The sequence below is a fragment of the Microchirus variegatus genome (assembly GCF_963457635.1).
Source record: "Microchirus variegatus genome assembly, chromosome: 9".
In the NCBI taxonomy this organism is placed as follows: Eukaryota; Metazoa; Chordata; class Actinopteri; order Pleuronectiformes; family Soleidae; genus Microchirus; species Microchirus variegatus.
In genome coordinates this window covers 19,105,004-19,124,689 of record NC_139810.1, presented here as the reverse complement: position 1 = coordinate 19,124,689, position 19,686 = coordinate 19,105,004, and the positions used below count along the sequence as shown (strand labels likewise).

At 41.6% G+C, this 19,686-nt stretch overlaps 1 protein-coding gene across 1 annotated transcript in view; it reads right to left on the bottom strand.

Annotated features, from left to right (window-relative positions):
• Nucleotides 1-2,438: 2,438 nt before the first annotated feature.
• The window catches only part of LOC310932179 (band 4.1-like protein 1), a gene marked incomplete at both ends in the record, with an annotated part of 19,517 nt that continues 2,269 nt past the window's right edge, over nt 2,439-19,686 (bottom strand). Inside the window, 21 exon segments of the mRNA XM_083895472.1 lie at nt 2,439-2,444; nt 2,539-2,655; nt 2,972-3,052; nt 3,543-3,632; nt 3,841-3,900; nt 4,043-4,258; nt 5,778-6,185; nt 6,569-6,619; nt 7,768-8,868; nt 9,124-9,279; nt 9,791-9,820; nt 11,677-11,709; nt 12,210-12,442; nt 12,743-12,918; nt 13,989-14,086; nt 15,167-15,319; nt 15,403-15,490; nt 15,584-15,802; nt 17,066-17,141; nt 17,271-17,313; nt 17,934-18,038. Of these exon segments, the coding sequence (XP_083751598.1) occupies nt 2,439-2,444; nt 2,539-2,655; nt 2,972-3,052; nt 3,543-3,632; nt 3,841-3,900; nt 4,043-4,258; nt 5,778-6,185; nt 6,569-6,619; nt 7,768-8,868; nt 9,124-9,279; nt 9,791-9,820; nt 11,677-11,709; nt 12,210-12,442; nt 12,743-12,918; nt 13,989-14,086; nt 15,167-15,319; nt 15,403-15,490; nt 15,584-15,802; nt 17,066-17,141; nt 17,271-17,313; nt 17,934-18,038 (3,540 nt within the window).

Genomic DNA, 19,686 nt, shown 5'->3' with positions numbered 1-19,686 from the left:
ATAAACTTCATGGCCATTAACTACTTTACATCTTCACAATCCACCAAACACCACCATATAAACATGTACAAGGTTTGCACAGCCTTTTTCTTGCACCTTCCAAGTTTTGACACCCATATCCATAAGAATACGCCACCTTAAAGGATTTGGAACCAAAATATAAAACACAACAGGAGTCACTGCACCGCACATGTGAAACATTAACTGGAAATCGAAGTGTCTGAAAGCCAAAGTTAGCCGTACTTTTATAAACCTGACATGGCAGTTCTTAACATTATGTTTTCACAGATGAATGATTTGCTGCCGCATGTTTTCAATTCAAATACATAATATGTACATTTTTGCATTAGACTCTTTTCGTCTGTTTCGATGACACCTTTTAGCCAAAAGAGAAACTTGGCCATGTCAAGTTCATGCGTTTTTTTGTTTTTTTTTGACTTTCTGGCACTTGTGTAATTTAAAAGTAGCTAGTATTTCAAGTTAAATTCTTACAAAATCAGAGTTTGTACAATTAGACTGCTACCTTCATTGGCACACATTCATGTCTATGGCATCCCTCTAACAATCATGTATCAAATCACACACAACTAAAAGTTCAAAGATGCTACCCCTGCTCTATATTTTATTTATTCATAACACTGCACTTAAAGGTCGGGCGCTGATGCACACAATACTATTTCATACTATTTCAGCAGAGACTCTTGAATGGTGAAGAAGTTAACAACAGCTATGAAAAACATCACAACTGATTGTTGGCATCACAAGTCTACTTCATGTTCCAGTATTGGGAAACATATATATTTAAAGGTACACACTGATATGTAAAGATATATTATACAGCACCAGAGACAGGAAATTAGATTGAACTGTTTAAATGATTGTAAATCAAAGAGGGAAAAAAAGGAATGTGCGATCGATCACTGGATGTGGGGATTAACAAACAACAGAAATATATTGCGTACTGAAATGAACCTTCCCACATTTGCTCTGATGATGAATACTTTTCATTTCCTGCCAGGAAGCTTAATTTCCTTTCTTATATGTCTGAGCTCAGATTTGACCTCCGACTAAGACTAATTCAGCATTGACGTCTTTGTGATTTCTCACGGTCTTTCCGTCTTGATCCTGGAATCTCGTGATCCATCCCTAATATTAGTTCATATCCATATTCCTCAATTAAAATCCAATAATGCAAGAAATCATGCAAATATTATCTCAAGTTTTTTTATTTTTACTAATGCAGCAGTCCTTTTTCTGCAACTTGAACGAGGGTGCGAACCTACTCTACGTACTTACTACACAAAATGGCCAAAGTGACATTCCAGAATATCCAAGTGGATTCTGAAAGCACGTCTAAAGGCTGGGAAAGGAGGAGGAGGGGGGGGGAAACTGGGCTAACTCTGAAACATCAGCATGCTCAGAAACTACTTCGCCACCATTTGAATTAAAAACATGTACACAGTGTGTATTAACAGGTTCTACTGTCCAGGGCCGAAATGCAGGAAAATCCAAATCCAACGTCCATCATGTTGAAGCAGTTTCTGTCTTTGTCTTTGCATACATGCCAGCCACATATCAAGTGAGAATCAGATCGATGGAAGTGTGTGGATCTGACTCCAGCTTTGGTCTCCAAACCAACATTTGAGGACCACCACCATCATCAGAGGATCTGGCCCGGCCAGTATGATAATGGATGCACTCTCATCAGTCGGTGTGACGAAGCTCAATTTTGTTGACCTAACTGATTATGAAGGAGCGTAAACTAAACACTGAATTTTTAAGTCCTCTGCTCTCACTAAACCCTGGTTTGCTGGATGCTTTTGTGCTGCAGCTACATGTAACGGATGCTGTGACAAAGTGGAAGAACAACACAGTAGTTTTTATTATCAGCACACACAGCAGGAGTTTGGTGATTTTTTTTTTTTTTAGTCCAAGGCGACGGACACTTCTCTGGCAATGTTTTCCCACACATTCCTAATATTCCAGACGATTTGTTCTGCACATGACGTGTGTGAATGTATCCTGACATAATTGTGACTTGAGTTAAACAGATCATCTAAATAATTTCCTTCTACACTTTCTGTCTCTTTGACCTGGAGTACTGAAGCAGGTGGTTTAAGTATCGAGGTCCTGAGAGCTTTGGTGGGAATTTAGTTGGATTACATCTCGGTTTGGTACTCTAGTATACGTACCTGCATACTGTCGACCAATCAAAGAACGTAATTGTTTTCCGAACTAATAGCAAAACGGTTGCAACAATGTGTTGCTTGAATGAAAAACAGAGAGGAGGATTTGAAAGAAGTCCAGGTTCAGCTCTGTGTGTGTGTGTGAACATGTACAGGAGGCGCCCGTTTGAGCGTCACTGACAGTAGGTTGGGGATTTTCAGGTTGGGCACAGACACATCTTGTCCACAGGGGGGCACTCTTGTCTCAGCAAATCAGGACTGCAGATGGACAAAAGAAAGACGGTCAACCTCAAATCCCTCAGAAACGTCAGAAGAGGCCATTTATCTTTTGGAGTCAAAATGGCAGCTGTACCTCTGATGCGTTGTGTCGATCCTCAGTGGACGACTCTGTTTCCCTGACGACGACTGCCTTGGTCACCTGCATGTCTGGATGCTGCTGCTTGGCTTCCTGTATTGCAATAGCCAGAGCCTGCAGGCAGAGAGGTGTGAGTGTGTGTGTGTGAGTTTAAATCTTGAGTACCGTTTCTTTGACAGTCCCAGGATAAATGACAGTACAAATGCAAGGATTAGGGTAAATATACAACATATACAATAAATACTGGATATAAGAATACCTGGCTTAAACCGACTTCTTATCTAAATTCAAGTACATCAACAAAAACCACAATATGCACCTTTTTTTAAAATACTTCTGGTGTTGAAATATTCCTAATTAAACAGCAGAGATCACATCAATTGCAAAATGGAGTGATTTCACTGCTTCATCCACACTTTTTCATTCTCACCTGTTCCTGGTCCACATCATCATCTCCTGTGATTATGATCCTCTTCTCGATCCTGGTCTCTGAATATCCTCCTTTCACCGTCTGCAACACACAGTAGCTTTTTGCGTTTAACCTATTTCCAGGTCTTTCGCTTTTTTAAAATGTTGTTAAACCAAAAAGTCAGAATAAGTAAGTGAGTTTTAATAAGACCATCACTTGGGTATTACGGCTTATCCGTGTCCCCTGTGTATTGAGCACTAAGATATTGTACTGGCAAAAATGTGTGAGGAAAACACTCATGAGTTATGGCCACAAGTCTGAGCCAATTCTGTGTCAACAGCTCTTGCAGTGGCATGAGCTACAAATAGAATCCAGAGACTTACAACTTCATATGTGTCATTAGTCAAGTTATGTAAAGACTGAGTCCATAACAAAACAAGGACAAAGTGTTGCATTAAGTTCATGCTTTGAATGTATGTATATGTTTAGGCAGCAGTGATGAGCTGCTCACCTCATTATGCAGTAAAATCCAGTTTATTATAGTAATAGTCATGAAATGCTGTGCTTTTTTAGATTCACTTGACGTCTCTACCTTGGTGACTTGAGTGGTTGCCGAGGTAACATTCTCGGTAACGAGAATGGGTGAACCTGCTGCCTCCCTCCCAAGACTCCCCATGTGAACCTGGGAAAGCAAAAGCCCGCAATATTAGACAAATAATACTGTCAACAAACAAGCGGCGAAGCTCATATTTCAGGATATCCAGTCAGATATGGTTGTAAATGTATGTCTGCTGTGTCTAAGTAGGTTTGAACCCTGGAGATCAGGAATGTTCCTGCTGCAGGTTGAGTTAAAATTGGAGAGGTTTTTCCCCCCCTCTCTTTGTACTCACAGGAGAAACACTCTGTCTCGTCGAGAAACAGACTTCACTTAGGCCAGCGATGCCGTGGTCCTGAAACAGACAAACCTAGATTTGTGACTTGATTAATACAGAACTGACATCCTGCTTTTTTTTTAACAGGAGAGCAAGGGAAGTGAAACACAACAGTTCCAGTGTTCAGATTCTTCTTATTCTTCTTAAATATGATGCTAACCTGATCTGTGAACTCCACGATAGTCGTGGTGACCTCTGACCCATTGGGTTGAGTCTCTGTCCTGACATCCGTCTTCCTCACTGTGGGCATGACATCACTGGCCTCCCGGCTCAGGGGCGTCACTGCAGGGGTGCGACTGGCTTCTCTGTATGAATGCTCTCGGTCAACGGACGATGACACAGGTACTGATCTCTTTGGTTTTTTGGGAACTACAGGCTTGAGAGAAGAACAAAGGAACAAGTGTTTAACTAAAACAAGCTAGGAGTTAGATATAGTTAGAAAGACATACCTTGGAAAAGCCAGGATTCAACAAGGAAGCACCTGGAAGCACTTAGTATTCATTTAAGCTATTGATGCAAAAATAATAAAACTGAAGAAACACAAGCGGCTGTGATTCAACATAGAAAAGACTGTAACCATGAGCTGGAAAGAGGAACCTGCATGTTTCAATACAGCCACTCACTGTCACTCCATCAAATGCATCAATATATAAAACACAACCTTTTTTTTTTAGCTCTTTCTCTTCACTTTACACAACATTTAATTACTATTCAAATCATGAAACAAAGCCAGACCAACAACACACACAGAAAAATCACATCTCAGTGACAAATACTTGCAGTGTGATCACACCACAATTACCTTGTTTTTCTAACCACAATGGAAATACTGTAACAGCTCTATTTCTGTTAATTTTATTGTCTCCACCTGTTTTTTTTTTTTTTTAAACATCTGTTGCTCTCTTTTTAACTCCCTTTTTCTTAAATCGTAAATCACCCTGCATTGGATTTCATGCTATGAAAAATTGGAGCAGTACAACAAGCGTTGTAAGGACACACTAGAGTTACAGTGAGCACAGCCCACACTCAACTCGGGTTCAATTCCCTGGGTATCAGCTTTCAGAACTGAGGAAAAGACTCTTGGGAGAAAACGGTGAAATGTCGTCAGTAATATAAATATTGCGTACTGAAATACTATAAATAATAAGTCCATTTGCTATGATTCAGTGACTGTTGAAGATATGCCCTATAATGTGCCATGATATATCAACAGTTTGCATTAGAACCTTTTAAACAACCTTTCTAAGTGCTTTACTTAATAAGTCATATTCACCCATTCACACACACACACATTATGTGTTTGTGTTAAATAGCACTGTTCAGATTTACATGCTTACATTAAACAGCAACCTGATCCTTCAAATTCACAATTTCAGACTTGGTTTTAGTTGCATCATCACACTTAACGTGTCGTAGATACACAACACAACAGCTATCTCTCATGTTGTGGTACGTTGTGTTCATACTCGCCTTTGCTCGTAAACAGATCCAGATTTATTCATTTATATCAGGGGTCACCAACCTTTTTGAGACAGAGAGCTACCTTAAGCGTAAAAAATAATATGGAGGGCTACCATATAATATTTTTTTGTTTGTTTACCATTTAAATGATTAATATTATGCATTCAACTGCATACACATTAATTCCAGTGCTTACTCCTAACGATTACCAAGTTTTATAAACAATATCAAAGATATTTTACTGAGCGATCATACGGATACATGCAAGTGAGTTGAAGAGAAGTGTGCCCGCGGGCACCGTATTGGCTGCCTGCGGGCTACCAGGTGCCCGCGGGCACCACGTTGGTGACCCCTGATTTATATCAACTAGTACAGGAGCAGAAACGTCTGAAAGGTTTCAGACACATGACATACAGAAAAAAAGTTTGCTGTACCTGAACGTCGGCTCGTTTGACCTCTGGTCTGACTTCTTCAACCTGGAACTGCTTAGCCGGAGGGCTGCTGCCGCTGGCTCCTCTGGACTGAGGCGCCGATACTAACGGAGGAGGAGGCTCAGAGGGAAGCACAGGCTGCGGAAGTGTGTCAATGCCCAGGTACAAACCCCTGTCTGGTGAAAAATCCCTCTCTCCCAGCTCCGACATCCCCCTAGAGAACTCCTCCATGCCCGTGTGCAGGTCTGTGAGGACGGTGAAATCCACTTCTGCCTCCAGGCTGGACGTAGAGCTGACCGTGATGCTGGAACATTTGCGCTCAATCCCCAGGTGAGTTTCCTTCAGGTACAGGATGTCTTGGTCCTGGTCGTCCTCTGATACTGAGCCCAGCCGCATCTCCCAGGGTTCCCTCTGACAGAGGCAGATAATATTGAATATTAACAGCAAAACAGAATCTCATACTACAAGGAAAGAATAAGCTCCAGGGGGGGAAAAAAGTGTTCCTCTACTAATGAGAGTTAAAATTGAAGGCCTGTTTTCCAATTGCATTAATTTATTGACATTAGTTAACAGAGAGAGTACACAGCTTGTTTACATCTGTAGTCCCTGCAGGCAGGAAAAAGAAGTGAGTGACTACACTTTTAAGGAGACCAGACAAGAGCCATCAAATATGCTAATTAAAAACATAATGAAGAAGAGTGTGTTAAACAACGAGATTTGTTTACTTTTCCAAAGTGTGACTAAAAATAAAGCTAAATGCAGAAGAGACAAGTAAAGCCTGAGCGGTGACTCACAGAAGCGTCACTGAATGGCTCCTCGTGAATAGCAGGTGTGGGAGGCGTCTCCTATAGAAGAGAAATGGACAACAAGGACAGCTTATTAGACGACCAGTAACGCATCTGTTCATATGCAAAGCTACAAATCAGCATATCTTTTTTTTCCTAATGTATAACCACTGCGTGCACTTAAACTAATCCATTCAAATTGAATCATGAAAGAGCAGAAGCAGAAAGTTAAGAGGTTTCGACTGAAGCGTTATTAAACGTCCGACATGTTTTCAACTCACAGTTTTTGACCTCGTGGCCTTCACTCCATTATTTATAAAAATGCAACCACTGCATCGTGTCCGTCAAATGTGGAGGTTAAACTTGCACAGTAAACATACATGAGTATCCCCGGATACTGTGAGTAGTTGAAGACTGCTGTCAGAGGCATGCACATTGGGTATATTTCACAGGCCGACATTGTTTAAATGACTGCAAGTGCAATGGTAATGCCATGCACTGAAAGGTTAAGAGTTTTCAAAATCCCTTTCAGGTAAAAAAAAGGTATTCATATTTGTATAAATGTGGCTCAGGAATGCCCGAGCTCAGAAGGGGTTTGGCAGCTCTGCAGCCTGCGATTACATCGAATTGTCTTCTTTCATTTTCTGCTTTTTTGCTGCAGAGGTGCCAAGGCAGAACATGTGGTTCAAATGCCGCTCTCAGCCATTTTCTAAAGAAGGGATTCAAATCAAAATAGAACAACAACAAAAAAAATGGTGGAAAAGTCTTGCACTCCTTGCAACAGCAGCCACCTTTTAAGTCTGTGAGGATGCTGGAAGGAGAGACCACGTGTTTTTTACGTGACAAGTTTAGGGTGAGAAAAAAAAACAAACACCTGAAGCTTAAGCAATGGGAACTTTTGCTTAAAGGCCCGCAGGGTTCTGAGATGGCCAAGCAGATGTCAAGCTTTGCAGAGGTGGGGGAACGCAAAGGGGAAAGCAAAGAGCTCCATGGGCCATGGACGTGAATTGAGTCAGTCAATGAAGCGATGCGGAGGAACGTGGACTTTTGCTTTCTCATACAGTCACATGAGTTCGGTAAGGATGTGGATTTTTGCTTGTATGTTTTATAGATGGTAAAAACAAGATTTGCATGACATCGCCTGAAGCTCATGCAATGTTTTACTTTCCCATGATTGACAAACAGGTTGGGGGGGGGGGTGGTTTTACCGCTTGCTTCCTCTTGGCTGTTTCTTGGCTGGGCATCCTGTAGTGGATGTGGCTGTTGTCCATTTTGCTCTGTCCCTCTCTGGACCACTGCGTCCTCAGAGGAAGCGTTCGAGGAGGAGCAGTTGGAAATTTGGAGCTCGACAAGAGATTCTCTTTCACCTCCGAGTTGTTCTGAAAATGATCTTCACGTAGGACTCCTGCTCCTCTTGTCCACTGATAGTTCCCTGCTGCATCTCTGCTGTCTCTGCCCTCCTGTTGTCCATACAAACCGTTCTTTATCAGCAGATGTAGATGAGTCTGCGGCTGATGTGACATTGTAAATTCACTGTGGTACGCAGCGGCCGCTGTGTTTTCCTTGACAACATCTGTGGCTGACTGCAGAGTATTATCGTCTAGTTTCCTTTCAGCCTCACAGGAGCCGTCTTTTGATTTTGTCATGTGTTCTTCCCCGGCTGCTCCGAAGATGCCTCTATCACACAGGCTTTGGGTCTGAGGGTTTACACCTTTGTTCTCCTTATTCAAAGACTTCTTTGATCGCTGTGGCTTCAGAGGAACTATTTTGGTGACTTCAGAGTGCGAGTTCACAGTTTTGTTGCAATCTTTTGCTCCCATGGGGCTTGAGTCTTTCATTTTCTGACTCTCACAGTGGATTGCGTCTTTCTCAGTTCTGGCCCTGTTGCCCTTTGGCAGCATTTCCACTGCCATCGAGTTTTCAAAGTTCTTTGGTCTCTCCTGATGAGCGTTGTGCTCGCACTGACAATGCCTCGCATCTATGTGGTTCGTTGCGTTCCTCGCGTTGCTCAGCGGAGATCCATATCCATTTTGTTGAAAGCCGTTTCTTGCTAAAACTGAATTGTGATGCCTGCTAGTTGCTAATGTATCATCCGTGAGGTTCATATCTCTTAGTCCTGTTTCTGTAAAGTCTGTTTTGGTTGCGGGTCTAGTTCTCAAAGAGTCCATAAGTGTTTGGCATGTGCTCGTATTTGCTTCAGCCCAGGACGCACATGTGTTTCTAACAGTATTACTCTTCTCTTTAGAGTAAGCATTCAGCTCTCCTTCAAAGGCATCCTGCTTGACAATCAATTTGCCATCACCAGTCGCCTATGTTGACATAGAGTAAACAGTTGCATTAGCCTGGCTATAGATACACTACTCCTCCATTTGAGAAATTATTTTAAAAAAAATACACCACATTGACACTGTTTTTCCTCAAATTGTTTTGTGTTCATACTCGGTGGGAGCAAACTGTTGGCAACACAAAAGTGTTAAAGTCTGAGCATACTTTAAATTATAATGTATTCAATTAATAGTGGTTCAGTCAGGATAATGACACGGGATAGTATTTTTTTCTCTTACCGATTTCCGCTCTGGAGTTCCACCAGGAGGAGTAGCTGAGGAGATGCGTTTCTCCCTCTGGGCCATCTTGCTGTTGGGCTGCTTCAAAGCTCTCTTCAGTTCATTGATGCTGGCCTGGTGCTTTTGTAGAACGTCTTCTGGCTTATCCAGGAACTGCTGCTCATACAACGAAGGGCACAAACGCAACAGTAGATATAGTCATTTAAATAATAAAATGAAACACAGGCTTTTATTTTACTATTTAAGTTCTAAATCAGTGGGGGTATGGTCTGTGATTGTCTTGTTTTCTGGTTGTGATTGTGCTGTAAAATACCACATGATTGGAGAATAATGCGAATAATGTATCGTATAGACCACATTGTAGTTCAATCAGTTTTTTGTTTGTTAAACGTTGAAGTTAATATTTCAAATTTGCCAATTGTAAGGACAACCAATTCGACAATATTTATTTTTCCTAAAATATTTTTTACGGAACCAACATGCATAAACATGCTGCAGCAAAAAAAAAAAGTTTTTTTTTTTTTTTTTTTAACCTGAACTAAAATCCTGTCACCGATTACTGTGCTTTTAAAGTATCTGACGAGTACAGATGTGAAAATGAAACACAACACACCCGTGGTGAGCATCACACACAGCACATGCCATTTAAAAACAGGGCAAGCAGTACCTCCTGTTTGGGTCGAAGCATGGCCAAATCCTTGTCCGATACATGAGGTGAGCCCAAAGTGGGGGCAAGTGAGATGAAGTGAAGGGGTTTTCGGGGGCAAAGCAGGGAGGTTATAGAGGATTTGAGGCAGGGTAGGGATGGGGGGGGGAAGATGCGTGCAAAGACAAAGTGCTACAGGTGAGTTAAAAGGCAGGCGGCCAGACGAACAGACAGACAGACAGTTGACAAACAGTTGACACCATCTGTGCTTTGGACTAAGATTGCTAAGCCATTTAATATTCTGCCAAGAAGACAGGGACAATCCATTTCAGTGTCAGGCCAACTGATAATTATTGCAGTCATGTATTGACTGAACTCGAGCGCTTGGAGAGGCGGATAATCATCCCGTACGTGACAGCACCTCCTGCTTTAGCAGAGCCTGGTGTAGTTTTGTTTTTGTTACTTTTCCCTGATTCTTGTCTATCTCTGTTTGTCTTGCAGGGTATGTGGGCGGAGATAATTCTCCCACGTTGCGCTTAGACCTGGCGGTGACACCCTTCACGCTCTCTGTGATCATCGGACCTCCAGCTCCACGTTTACTCTTTAGCTGGTTTATTAAAATCTGTAAAATGTTTCATTAAAACTGTGTGAAACTGTGTTTTTTGTCCTGACTTATGAGGAGGGTCGCGACACCGTACTTCGTCCACAATCCCACAAATGATCACAAATTTCTTAACCTCCTGAGACCCAGACATGTGTTTGACGTGCGTTTTTGTATGTCTCCTTACTATTTGGGATTAGCAGGACCTAATTTCAGTTGAAATTAAACGTTAGTTTTCTACATACTCTAGATATATTAAGTCAAAACCAACGTCAGTCTATGAGGACAATGGGTCTGGACAGAAAACTGAACAACAGATGGACACAGATTGATGACTGTTAATATTTACACCTCAATTTGTTTCACAGTATGTACAATTAGGCTGCTTTCTGTCCAGATGGCTGCTGTAAATCCTAAAAAGCAAAATAATAATATAGTACCTGGGAAACAATATAAAAGGGCGCCTATATAAAACATATACCTGCTTCTATATGAGCTACGATAGACCCGATGTCCTCAAACGAGTAATGAGACGTTGTAGCTTGCTAATATTGCTCAAATTATGCATGCCATATGAAGCTAGCTACAGACGTTATTGTGCATAAACATACAAGTTTCATTCATAAAATTCAATTAGGATTCTTCTCTTGTCCATATTTCAGTCGGGAGCTACTAGATGGTGCGGGCAGTGTCCCCACATGAGGTCAATGGGTCAACGTTCTTACAAATGAAATATCATGGTGCGGAACAGCAAAAATGTAATGTCCGCATTTGAGGTCTCAGGAGGTTAACAGACTAATAAGATGTCAGTGTGTCCTGCAGTACATTTTAACACTACCACGCCATTCGAGGACATGTGGACTACATTCTATATGAATGGTGTGAGCATATATAAATGCAAAAGGAAATTAGTTTAATAAAATAACATCACATATTCAATCACTATCACTACTAAAAATAAATGCTGGAGTTGAGCTGTTCAAAGACACTCTGGATAAGAGCTAAATGTCTACGTTCTGCAATGATTTCCCAGCAGGCACCGGGATAAAAAAGACAAGCCTAAACAAATGCACATTAAATATTTCGTGTCGGTTTATCTTAAGATCAGTTCATGCAGCTTCCATGGATTCTACTCAAAGGAATCATGGAAATTGTGAGTAGGAAAAAAACAACAAAAAAACATTCCCTATGGAGACGATCAATCAAAAACAACGACAACCCGTGCTTAAACTGACACAGTGGGAGTGCATGACCTACAACCACCGAAAACCACATAGTCAGACACGAAGGTTCAAGGCCAAAATACCTCTGGCTTTGAGTCAACGAGTGTGTCTTCACTCTGTGGGGAAAGATGAGGTGGATATAAGAGAGGTGAGAGAATGAAAGAGCGGGGGTTAGAAAAAAAGAGTTAACATTACAGCTGGGCGAGGTGTTAGAGCATTGTTATCTGCAGCATTCGATTTTGGTAGGAAGTTTAAGAAACAGTGAGTATAGGGGACTCATATTAAACTCAAGGCGGCGGTGGTGGGGGGGGGGGGGGGGGATGTTGTCAATTTTCATGAACAGGAATGTGAGAGAGAGAAAAGGATGGGAAGTGTTAGTCAAAAGTTCATGAGGGATGTTTCTTTCCAGACATCGGCAAAACAAATTGCTTTTTGCATGTTCCTCTGGACTGTTCTCAAAATTGTGATTTATGTTTTTTTGCGAACACTGTTGCCTGACAAGTCTGTGGCTCAGTAAAAGCTTACCTCTTCAAATAATAGTGATATTTAATTTCACCGTGTGTGTGCTGCAGTGAAAGCAAATATGTGCAAACCATTGTTTATCTTCATCCTCTACCTTGAGCTCTCGAGTCCTTGTTGAGATGTTGACGTCCTGCGTCTGATCTTGACCTTCATGTTGCTCCAGCTCTTGGTCCTCGTACTGGTCCTGGTCTTGGTCCTGATAGTGGTAGTGCTCATGGTCCAGATCCAGGCTGCCCTCTTGGTCTAGGTCTTCCCTGGACATGAACTGCGTGCGTTCACTGGAGCTTCGCTGGGACAACTGGTCCATGCTATCACCGAGTGCTGAGGCTTGGAAAAGTAATGACGGTTAAAAAAAATCAACCACATGAGCTCTTCCATGACATGATCTACTGGAAAACATTTAACAAGGACCATTTATTCCAATAATGATTAAGTTGGTGTTGAGGTTTGGCGGGCACTCTCTTCACACAAAATCAATAAGGACTTGCTAAAATATTTACACAGAGTGATGCGTTTCCATGCACAACCTCTGACCATTTTTCTAAAGCAGAGGGGGGGCTGCAGCTTGGTTATTGCCTCACGAGATACATGGGTGCACATTATAGGGGACATAGTGCGGGCACTCACCACCATCAATGCTGCGAGGCAGCAAGTACCTCTTACTAACAGAGCGGTCGAACAGCGGGGCAGGCCTGTCGATGAGAGCGCTGGCCTGTCTGGTCTGGGCTTGCGTTCTTCCGCTGTAGCGGAACTTGGAGCCAATCACCAGGAAGCCCTTGGGAGGCGGCTCTGGAGAAACCAACCTGCAGGAAGGTTCAGGAAGGTGTTATGAATTAAAAAAAAAAATATATGTATTCTTTACATATACGTTTAATTAGATGTGTTGAACTATGAAAGTTTCTGTGGGCGCTTCTGTCTTTTCAGTCGTATTCCTGCTGGTCTGTCATGACAAAAAGGAAAACACTTCCTGTGTGCAGTGCAGTGCAGGAATGTCACCAGGCAGAATGTGACAGACATTAAAGTTATGCACTACACTTACACAATATTTTCAGTCTAACATTTAGGCCTGGCAAACTCTTTTAACTCTTTTAAGGATTCGGGTTATTCTGAGTCACTCACTGAAATGATCCGGGTTATGCGAGTCACTTGAGTCACTTGAGTCAGTATTGCTAAATCGCCAAGAAAACTCAGTCCTAGCCCCATTGTCTCTAACCACTAACATAGTAGAAAGTGTGGACTCACTATTTTAGATCTGGTATTTTTGAATCTGCGATGTTACTGGCTTTATTATGACAGCAGAGTTTTCTGTTGTCAAGTAAGCCTAAAGAAACCTATTAGATTGAATGACTCTTTGGGGACAGAGAGGGTATATTCTAATAATTCATCCTTTGTTGTTGTTTTGTTAACAATAGATAAGTTTGTCTAGCATTAGCCTATTATTATTATTTGTCTATTATTATTATTATCATTATTATTATTATTATTGTTATGATTATTATTATTGTTATTATTTTTAGCCTATTATTAGTATTATTAATAATAATATTATGATTAATATTATTATTATTATTGTTATTATTCGCCTATTATTATTATTATTATTATTATTATTATTATTAGGCTATTTAACAATTCGACCGACATCATTTTTATCTATTACACGGGTTAAAGAGTCAGTTGAATCAAGACTCAACCAGCTCTACTTACATTTTACTTCTTACACGCGGAAAGAAGAATACTCTGACTCATGTCTGTATGAAAATATGAAGCATTGGCCAAAGAAGTAGTCCCTCACGTCCCGAATGTGACAATTGTTCATGCAGGGTTAAAGTGCAGAAAAAGGAGTGTCTGTCTGTGGGGAATCAGCTCCTACCTGAAGAAGGTGTGGTGCTCAATGCAGACCTTCCACAGTCGCTTTGAGGCCCGGTGATTTGGCAGCTTGAAGCCTATGGTGCTCTCAAACTGTTCATACTGGGCGGTGAAGGGAATGGGTGAAGGTGAAGGAGCAAAAAGGGGGAGTGAAGGGAGTGAGTGTCGGGCGGCGGGGAGGGGGGGGGAGATGGAGAGGTGGTGGCAGGGTGAATTGTATTTTCTCCGCAGCAATCGAAAAATCCATATTGTTTTTTCTGTTAACTTGTAAAAATATATTATTGCATCTGCCTTGTCATGTACAAATGTCCATCTCTAACCAACCCAGAAATGAGCCGCTGTTGCACTCACTCTGTCAGATGCTCAGTGGTGTGAATAGAAGAGGACACGTTCAAATCAATAGGATATTAGCAATATTGCAGTCCTTTTAGATCTCACGAGTGGGCCGATCACAAGGAGGAAAACAACCTCTGATCCATGTGCAAACTATTCTGTGTGGACAGTTTAGAATAAAGGGGGCTTTTAAATACAATAACATGCCTCCAGGCAAATGTAAAATGACAGCAGGCTTAAGAGGAAAGAATGGCAAAACAAAGTCTGTGCACTGAACAGCCTTAATATTTACTATAAGGACGTCAAGTTAAATACCAGATATAAAACACACTCTGTAAACCCCTAGGGCCAAGAGTGAAGAAAGAAAACAGTATATCCTGATTATTTTAGGAAGATGAAAACCAGAGTGAGGGTAATGTGGCCCTATAAAGCCCAAGTGCAAATCCTAATATGGTTTTAAAGTCACCACAGAGAGTTAGCGTGGAGGTGGGGAAGAACAAAAGCATGACCTATCAGCCTAATATTTAATAACAGCATATAAGAGCTGTAGAAAAAAATGTCTGAAAATATATTATTTGTCAGTTGCCACATAGATTGCAGCTGATAAATCTCCGAAATAACTTTTCTCAAACCATGAAATTACTATTTACGCTTCTCGTGGGAAAAGTCGAGGGAGACAATGATGTAATTTTAACAACCGTGAAACCATGAAATAGAATTGTGAGTTGGCTCTTTACTAAATTAGCTCCAATTCCTCTTCCGTCAGCCTCGTCCTGGAAACTGTCATGAGCTCTTCTCGTGGGGTAGTGCATGAAATCATAAGTCGAGAGTATTGCAGTTTTTATTTACCTCTCCGGGGCGGATCTTTATGTAGAAATTGCTTCTTTTATAAGAGATCTTGAGGATTTTGGGCCAGGCAAAACGGTTGATCCTGAGGCGGTCTCGGTAGATGAGCAGTCCGTTGGCGCTCACTCCGAGCATTATGTCAATTCCTTCTGAATCCTTGTGAGCACAGGCATGACGTTTCAAAATAACATAGAGAAGTGCTTGGCAGTTGAAAAAAGTCAAGAAGTGTCTCTCTGTACCTTAGCATGATGCAAGTCCACTCCATACATCGAGAGCTTCTTGGCATTTTCTAGAAAGTTAACCTCCGCATCTGCTGGACTCATCCCCCTATGATGCAAATATCACATATGATTCATCATGTCATTCATATTCAGCCTACAAATTTAAAAAAAATCATGAAGACATAATATGTTCGCTGACCTGTAGTTATGGTGAAGCTCCATTACTCTCTCCTCCAGCTCACGTGTCTGGTTGGGGGCAAATCGGTAGTCGTTAACGTAGTCGGGTCCATGTTCCTCTGGCTCATAGTCTCCCAGTTCAGCCTGAACAGTGTAGGATCCCAGGAGGGCATGGGTGACAAAGGAGCAGGGAAGACGTCCGGATAGGATGTCGTCCCTCAGCTGCAGACACAGGTAGTACCTGAGGAAACACAAGCAAAGGTGCAACTGCTGCAAATAATCCAGTGGGATGTCAGCATACCATTGTGATGTAATCCATATCTGCAATTAATACGGTTATCTGTTTTAATGTTGTGGCTGCACTTAGGTCGAAACGTACAGTATATCGCACACAGACAAATGGCAGCCACATTTTAAATAATCAATTCAAAGTTTTAGTTTAGTTACATGAAGGTCAGGATATAAACACACACGTTATTATGATCTTGTTTGGATTAAGTTAATCAGTAAAGGTTGTTTTTATGACAGTGTGTGTAATGGCAAATTTAATGTCTTTGTCTCAGAGCTACAGCTGCCCAACACCTCTTTCCTAACATAAGATACCAGGTCCTCTTGTGCACTCAAATTAGGATGTCGATACTCAACTTACACCTAACTACAACATCAGCAGTATACCTCTGTGGGGGGTCGACGCCGATACCTGGGGGTGTAAAAGCACGGCCTGGAGGGGCAGACCCCTTCAACAGACAAAGAGATGTTAAAGGGGTGTTCCTCAGGTATAAATGCTTAGGTCTCGCCATGCTCTGGGTCTTTCTTCAGCTTGAACCACTCGTGTGTGGGTTGACTTTTTCTTTGCAAAGAAAATAAAACCTTGTCGGCCGGCAGAAGTCTCTATTTCATTCTTCACCAGCAGCAAAATTTCCACAACATGTGTCATGCAAATTATTGTCCTTATATACCAGGTTATTGGAATGTTAATAAATATGTTGTTGTCATTATTTTGAGAGGGATATATAAGATCCAAAAAGGTATTTTGCTTTAAAAAATATTACTCCTTCTGCGATTTTGAAAATTGCAGCAGGCCATGTGCCTTCTTAAGATACCATAAAAGACACATTGATTGGAAATTGAAATCTGATTCTCGATCATAAAACTGATCTTCTGATTTGATCTTGACCAAAGCTGGTTACTGTAATTGCAGCCACTGTAGACACTGCGATGCTTTGTGATCACATATCACAGATTCTGCTCTCCGATTCAAAGTTATTTTTTCCCCATCATCATCATCAGCAGCAGCAGAATCATCAAACTTTCTTTAAAATGAATACAGGGAAGAAACACACCATTGCTTCGCTGGAAAACTAAAGTCAACTCCTAATCTAGGGCTGACTCTACTGTAACTATTGTGCCATTTTTGAAAAATCCAGCCCTATCAAAATGTCCTCTGCCTGACTCGGTAGACTAGATTTATATTTATCAAAACAAACCAGCTATCACCACCTACCTGGTGATGTCTTCAATGAGCACAGATGGATCTGGAGGGTAAAACTTGACAGAAAATCCCAAAATCCAGGAACCAACTGTGGACAAACAGAATAGGTTAATTGAGAAAGAGACTGTGTGTTCCTTTATTTACCTCTTTGTGTGTGTTCATGTGTGTGTGTGTGTGTGTTCATGTGTGTGTGTGTGTGTGTGTGTGCTGCACTTACCTCGGATTTGCTTCTTAATTTCTTTGGAAGGATCCAACCAGTTCTGAAGAAGACGAAAGAACGAGAGAATCCTTTGGAACAATGACCTCAACAAAAGCATCCTTCTTCCACATTTCAAAAGCTGTACCTCGCAAACTGAGAGCCAAATATATTTACGTGACGAAGAAAATTGACAACAGCGTCTATAAACTCTGAAAACATCAATATTGGGGCTGTAAATGCCAGCTGACGCCAACTCCTTCCACTTAATGTCACTACAGCTTTTCATTGTGCGGTGTAGACCACATGCACCATCTCTAAAAGGCCAACCTGTCTAATCGCATTTTTGAAGGTTAAAGGCCATGAATGGCACTTTAAACCTGGAAGCAGTTAAACTCAGTTTAAAGGACAACCAGTGACTTACTGCTTTACAAAACCTGGAATGATGTTGTTTGCTGGCTGCTGTTTGTCCCGAAATCAATGCCATGTTCCGACCAAAATAAAGACAATAACATGATACTTCCTTTTATCTTTTTTCTGAAGTAAAAACTTAAATGTTATTAAAATAACACATGATGAGGTTTTGATGGATTCGAACGGCTGCATTTCAACTGCTACAGACTAGACAACGACAGATATTTAAAAAAAAAAAAGTAAACAGGTGTGAGTGTGTGTGTGGCCAACCTTGGAATTGTCTGTGTCCTGGAAAGTCAGACCGAAGTAGTCTCTCTCCAGCAGGTTCAGATGGCCACACACCATGTCCAGCAGGGTCTGGCCCCTGGCAAATTTCTGTCTCACACACAGACACACAGACACACACACACACAGACACAGTATATGAGCAGGTGAACACAGTGCAAGTTCAAATATGTACTGTTCAAAATAAAACAGGAGGACAAATGTATTCGCAATAAAGCATCTGATCCCCCCGTGCTGTCTTATGTCTGTGAAGATTCTCATTCATCCAGCTCATTATTACCAGCAAAAAAGTCATTGAAACGGCACCAAAGGGACTTTATGCACAAATGGACAAATCCAGTTGCTACTGATACATCATACATCTAAGCTTCCAGCCAGGAACCTCTGCTGCATGTCACATCCTTCCTTTTACACATTAGACAGTCACCAACTCCATCTATGTTTTTAGCTGGCAGGAACACAAGTGTAATATTTTATCATTCCGACTGACACATCTTATTATTATTCTGTGTTTGGTTGTCTAGTAAAATAACAGCAGATTATCATAAAATATATTGGTTTTATTCATATTTTTCAACACAAAGGAGGCCAAAATATCACCAACACAAAAAAAAAAAACCTAGCCTCACTGCTGTCTGAGCAAAGCCCTCCAGTCATCCTCTCCCCTGCTGTGAAGGAGGAGCTATGCTCTGTGTGACTATATAAGGGGAAGAATTGCACTATGTCTCGCCGCTGTTTCGGGCAGACCACACCTATTTTCTCTCCGGCCCTTCAGGGCAGAGCACAATGCCTCTGTGGGCTGCCACGCAAGCCTTGGCAAAAATGCTGTTTCCACGCACATCCACAGACACACAGGCACACCCATGCCAGTTCCATCTCCAAGGGTAACCTGGCTCCTATGGCGACAAAGCAACGAAGCAACTGTTACCATAGAAACAGATGTAATAGGTCCCTGCTCTTGTGTGTGTGTGTGCGTGTGCATGTGTGTGTGTGTGTGCAATATGTGTGCGTGCATTCTCACAATGATTTCACTATCTCTGGTCATACCAGGCCACCACACAAATGTGTTCAGCATTTGTAAGAAATGCTGGCACACTAACAAAAGTCTAATTAACCATTATGACGCCATCGCTCTCTCTCTCTCTCTCTCTCTCTCTCTCTCTCTCTCTCTCTCTCTCTCTCTCTCTCTCTCTCTCTCTCAATCAAATAAGTCATCATTTAAACCCTGCTGCAATGGGCAAAGTAGTAATAGAATGTTGCTTATTAACATACAGAGGCTGCACTCAGAATTTTTGTATTTCAGGGAGCGGTGCGTAAATATTCAATTTTTGATCAAGATTACATTTCAGACAGACACCTCACATGGTTCCCCAAGCATGGCAACCAATTCACAAGCTGCTGATGAGATTTTGTGATGTCACCACAATTGGCTCCAGCCACATCTCTAGTAGTTAGTCCTGTGTGCTGACTGTACGAGCAGCCATTTGACGTAATCCCCTCCACTGCCCACTGCTTATGCCAACAAGATGAGGGAGATGACAAGTGTGAACGGGTGTCGAGATAACCTCGACTTTGTGATAGAAGTGAGAAATAAAGAGCCTCTGAAATTGAGTGCTGACAGCGAGACAACAGGCGTGTCCCACTGGCCAGAACCAAACCAGCACGGATCCAATTGAACATGATTTGTTCACCAAAAATCAATTACTTAGAATCAGCTGATAATTAATTATTTATGTAA